Genomic DNA, 5171 nt, shown 5'->3' with positions numbered 1-5171 from the left:
AGCACCAGGCGAGGCAGAGAAAGCAAAGCAGCCGGAGGAGGTGGCAGGGGCTGGAGGAGGCCTGGAGGGTGGCTGCCATGTCAGGGCTGTTCCCTAGGGTGGAGGAGCCTCATCCGGCTGATCTCCAAGCAGTGCCTGAGGCTCACCTCTGGAGACGAGACGCTGCCAGTTCACGTCCCCAGAGGCCAAGCTGTTCGCTGCAAGCATGGACGTCGTGGACAGGATCCTCTCCGTGGCCCAGGTCATTCACTCCCAATTCGAGCAGGTGAAGTGCTGTAAGCACCAGTGCCAGCGCCTTGTGGAGCGCATCCAGATCCTGCTGGAGCCTGTGAGGATCCTCAAGGCTCAGGCAGAAAAGCACATCTCCCCCCACGAGGAAGAACTGCTGAAGAAGCTGCTCCAGGTGCTGGGGGAAGCCCAGAAACTGGTGATGAAGTACAGCCAGACCAGCTGGATCCAGAAGTTCCTGACAGCCCGTAGCACCTGCGAGGAGTTTGTCTGGGTGAATGAGAGCCTGGAGGACATTGCCCAGGGGCTCTCACTCCTGCTGCAGGCGGAGCAGAAGCAGGCTCTTCTGGAGGCTTTCCAGACAAAGACGTGTCGCAGGCAGGATGCTGAGGACCTGAGGGATGACAGGGCTTTCCTGGACCAGGTGATCGCATGTAAGTGTGCGTTTAGTGAACCCGCTTTCCCCGAGACCAGCAGCTGGCACATCTCCCCAGCTGCTTCCCAGCTTCGGCACGATGGCCATGGCCGAGGAGAGCTTAAGGGACATTTAAACTACGAGAAAAACCAGCTGCATCAGCCCTGCACGTTCTTCCAGCGGTCCCACCTCTGCACATTTCTCTCCCCAGGTACGGAGGAGCCCAGAGGTGCGGCTGGGGAGATCTGCACTGACAGGGAATGCGTGGAGAGCAAGGTGGACTGGATGCAAAGCGAGCTGAACAAAATCGTGCGCGTGATGGAGAGTAAGTCGACGTTGCACCTTCAGGCGCCCTGTGCACTGTGTCCTCGCCCCCTGAGCCCTGCCTAACGTGTTCTTCGCTCCTTCCCGGCACGCGGTGGGAGCAGGCTTGAAGAAGGTCAATGTTGGTAAAAGAGAAGATATCACCGAGATCCAGCGGGACCACCTCACCTTCTACAGGCACCTGCTGGACACCGAGAGCTACGACCTCTACAAGGGCGAGTACCTCAAGTACCCTGTCGCCATCCAAACCTTCAAGAGGCCGCTGACCACTGACCCAGCGTGAGTTGTCCTGGGTGGGAGCGATAGGGGGCAGCTGGGACAGGAGGGTGGCACCATGTCATGCCTTCTTCCAGGGACCTCACCACGCTGTCCCTTTCTGCAGGAAGGTGAGAGACATCTTCGTGAAGGAGATTCAGACCCTGAAGAAGTTTGAGTCTCCAAACATCCTGCGCATGTATGGGATCTGCATTGAGGAGAAAGGTAGGGGCTGTCACAGTAACGTCACCATTTTCCTCCTCAACCTGTCCCCAGTGCTAGCTGGTGGCCGACAGTTTGTCGCAGTCCCCTTCCATGAGGTGGCACAAGGAAGGGTGCTCAAGGTTTTGCTTTGCAGACGGGAGCCCCTGTTTCTCCATCGTCATGGAGTACTGCAAGCACGGGACGCTGCGGGATGTGCTGACCAAGCAACGGCACCTCTCCTGGGAGATCCGCATCCGGATGGCCCTGGGAGCTGCCAGGGGCCTTTACAGGTGAGCTCCTGCACAGGTCGGGGACAACCCACAGGCTGTGCTGAGCTGCCCGCTATCTCTCAGTAAGCAGTGGCATCCTCTTAGACACTGTTTCCACCCTGGGACACTGACGTGGGAGGCTGGTGAGGAGGCAGGCCGTGGGTTTGGGTGCAGTAGCACCCATCTCCCCTGGTCACTGGCCCCTACCTCTGACTTCAAGCCTGAAGAGGCCTGGAAGGGGGAAACCCCGCTTCTCGCACCCCCAGCATAGCTTAGGAGCACCCTATGGCACGTCCAGTTCTCCTTACAGGTCCTGCTCATCCGCAAGGTTTGTTATTTCACCCACAGAGGCTCTTTCAGCCCCTGCTGGAAACGATGGCTTGGCAGGGTTGGTCCATCAAGACAAGCAGGGAGCTTCTGGCTTCTCTGAGTGCATGTCAGTCCATGCCCGACACAGCAGGAGGGAGCCCTGAGGAGGGGATGGGTCCCCCACCAGCAAGGGTTGCCCTTCGTTCTGTGTGGCTGCAGGTTGCACCAGACAGAGGAGAAGTCCCGCCTCCACGGCTGCATCTGCAGTAGCAAGTTCCTGGTGGCCGGTGATTACTGTGTGAAGGTAAGGACCATGCCTGGGGAAGCTTCTCAGAGTTTTGCATGTTTTTGTGGACGTCTCCCCCCACCACACACACACACTGAATGGAATTCTGATGGCCCAGAACAAAACCTGGGGCAGAGCCTCCCCCTGTCACCTCAGACATACCTCAGCTTATCGCTAGCTCCGTTTGATCATCAGCACAGCGCGCGCTTCTGAGCCATCCCCCCGGGATGAGCTGGAGCCAGGGCCATTCACCTGCCTCCTCCCGCGGTTTTGCTTGCAGAAAGAGCCACGTACCAGGAGGCTGCGTGACAGCCTTTGCTGCCCAGGGCACCTTGCGCTGTCTTCTGCAGCTCGTGGCAGTCCCCAGCCCATGCCACAGGTTGTGTCTCTACCACTTCTCCCTTTCTCTCATTCTCTCCATCAGCTGTCAGGATTTGAGCTGTGTGAAACAGAGTCATCCATCAAGAGGAGAGTCAAGAAGAACTGGAAACAACTCTCTATGCTGGTTTACATCGCTCCTGACAGCCCCCGCTTCTGCGCCATCCCCCCGGGACGAGCTGGAGCCAGGGCCATTCACTTGCCTCCTCCCGCGGTTTTGCTTGCAGAAAGAGCCACGTACCAGGAGGCTGCGTGACAGCCTTTGCTGCCCAGGGCACCTTGCGCTGTCTTCTGCAGCTCGTGGCAGTCCCCAGCCCATGCCACAGGTTGTGTCTCTACCACTTCTCCCTTTCTCTCATTCTCTCCATCAGCTGTCAGGATTTGAGCTGTGTGAAACAGAGTCATCCATCAAGAGGAGAGTCAAGAAGAACTGGAAACAACTCTCTATGCTGGTTTACATCGCTCCTGAGAACCTGAAAGACATCACCTACCCCTACAAGAGGGCCTGTGAAATATACAGGTGTGTCTGTGCCTCCCGGGAGAGATGCCCGTACGATGTCTGGCAGAGCTGCTGCTGAGCTGTGGGAGAAGGTTTAGTCCAACACATAAGCAGCCATTTGTGGTTGGCATAGCTCAACCCCACTAGGAGGGAGGACAACGTGGTGGGATGAATATCAAGGTTCTCTCTTGTCTCCTCCCAGCTTCGGGATCGTGCTGTGGGAGATTGCGACCTCCAAAATCCCATTCGAAGGTGAGACAGAAGTATCTGCTTCCTCTGGGCGAAAGCCACGCGGCCCAGTGCGGCTGCTGTCTGGCGGTGGGTGCTCTCTGCTCCTTCCGGAACATCCCGCGGCATGTGAGTCCCAGGGACAGCGCCCAGCGTGCCTGGCTCTGCACAGCAGCTTCGCAGCTTCTCCTGGGACTCCAGCACAGGAAAACATTTCAGCAACACGCTTAAACCACAAACACGCCAGTGATTTTTTTGGTCTCTATTTGATGTTCCTGTGCATTGAAGCACAAACACATCTCCTTGCTCCACTGGAGCCCAACGGCGTCACGCCAAATTCAGGAGGGGTTCAGTACAGACAGTCTGGGTGGCTTCTCTGCTGGCATCTCCACGCCGTAGGCTGCGGGAAGGCTCTCGCCGTGGCTTTGCACCCTCCTGTGGGAGCAGAGCTCCGTGCTGACACTCCTGTCTGCACGCGTGTTGTCTAGGCTGCACTCCCCAGGAGATCGTGGAGAAAATCTGCAACCACCACTACCGGGAACCTGTTGGGGAAGATTGTCCTGAAGACCTGCAGAAAGTCATTGACCAGTGCCGGGCCTTTGACCCTTCCCAGCGCCCGTCTGCCGAGGGTAGGTGTCCTGAAGCTCTGCTCCACAGGCCCTCAGTTTCCCTCGAGTGGCTGCTTCAGCCAGGAATTTGCCCCCTGTTTTCCATATGAGTTTGTCTGGCTTTGTGTTTGGGAGGCCTCCTTGACCCGCCCCCGGGCTAAGACCCCTCTTCCTCCTCTGCACAGTTAACATCCACCCACGCCAGGACAATAATCACCAGGCTGGTGAGCTGGCATCACCTTAAACTTTTTCTCTCAGACAAGTGCCCAGCTGGTAGCAGGGGCGTGGGGGTTGATCCCCACCCAGCTCTTGCAGATCCCTAAGCTGGAGGAGCAGCCACTACACAGGGCAGGAAGAACATTTCCCCACTCAAGCTTTGAGCAATAAATTGCAATCTTGAGAACTGCTCCGGGGAAGGGAAGATTTCACAGTCTCTGACGCTGGTCTGGGTCTGATGACATACGTAATTGGCTTCCACCAGGAGGTTTAACAGAAACAGCCGGAAAAGATAGAGGAACCTTTCTGGTGTGCTTGAAGGCACAGAGGTTGTACTCTTCCTTCCATTCATCTCTCTGGGTGGAGAAAGGTTCCTTCAGTCTCAACCGCTCCATCCTATGGGCCAGTTTCCACACGAGATGTGGGAAACGTGCATGAGAAAGCTCCGTGTGCCCTGCTCTCTGCGCCTCCATCTCCCACGAGCAGCTCCCTCAGCAGACCCTGCCGCAGCGAGTTGCCCCAGCTGAAGTGAAAACACCCCAAAAATCCTCACTGAGGCTACAGAATGTCCCGATGTCTGTAACCCAACGCCTGGCTGTGCCCGCGGGGTGCTGAGCTGGAAGGACCTCTCCTGGCGGCTCCTTCCAAGCATCTCTCTGCGACTCCATGTCCTGATGTTATCAGGGAGGGGAAGCTCTCTTCTCACCGGGGAAAACTAGAAAACAAGCTGTCGCAAATGTTCTGTTTTGATTAACGCCATCCCTGCGTTTCACAGAGATTGTGGACTCGCTGGCTGACCTGCAGAGAAGCAGAAACCAAGAAGGTTAACTGCGGAAAACAGGGCCAGGTGACCGAAAGCAGCCGGGCTCCTCGGCAGCCGGCCAAGGGGCGGCAGCGGGCCGCCCTTCCGCAGCCCTCGACCCCTTCCCCGCCTCGTTCAGCGCTTGGGTCC

The 5171-nt window shown here is 57.4% G+C and overlaps 1 protein-coding gene across 1 annotated transcript; it reads left to right on the top strand.

Annotated features, from left to right (window-relative positions):
- Positions 1 to 205: 205 nt before the first annotated feature.
- Positions 206 to 5042, top strand: MLKL (mixed lineage kinase domain-like; the record flags this gene model as incomplete). The annotated part of the gene is made up of 10 exons (XM_010140450.1): positions 206 to 662; positions 855 to 968; positions 1072 to 1246; positions 1350 to 1447; positions 1581 to 1716; positions 2224 to 2308; positions 3040 to 3188; positions 3370 to 3419; positions 3884 to 4024; positions 4995 to 5042. Coding segments are annotated over exons 1-10 (1453 nt in total), but the record flags the coding sequence as incomplete, so codon positions are not given.
- Between the last annotated feature and the right edge of the window lie 129 nt (positions 5043 to 5171).

This window comes from Buceros rhinoceros, unplaced genomic scaffold (genome assembly GCF_000710305.1).
Source record: "Buceros rhinoceros silvestris isolate BGI_N320 unplaced genomic scaffold, ASM71030v1 scaffold43437, whole genome shotgun sequence".
Lineage (NCBI taxonomy): Eukaryota > Metazoa > Chordata > Aves > Bucerotiformes > Bucerotidae > Buceros > Buceros rhinoceros.
Note: the sequence above shows the minus strand (reverse complement) of the source record. Positions and strands in the feature narration are given on the sequence as shown.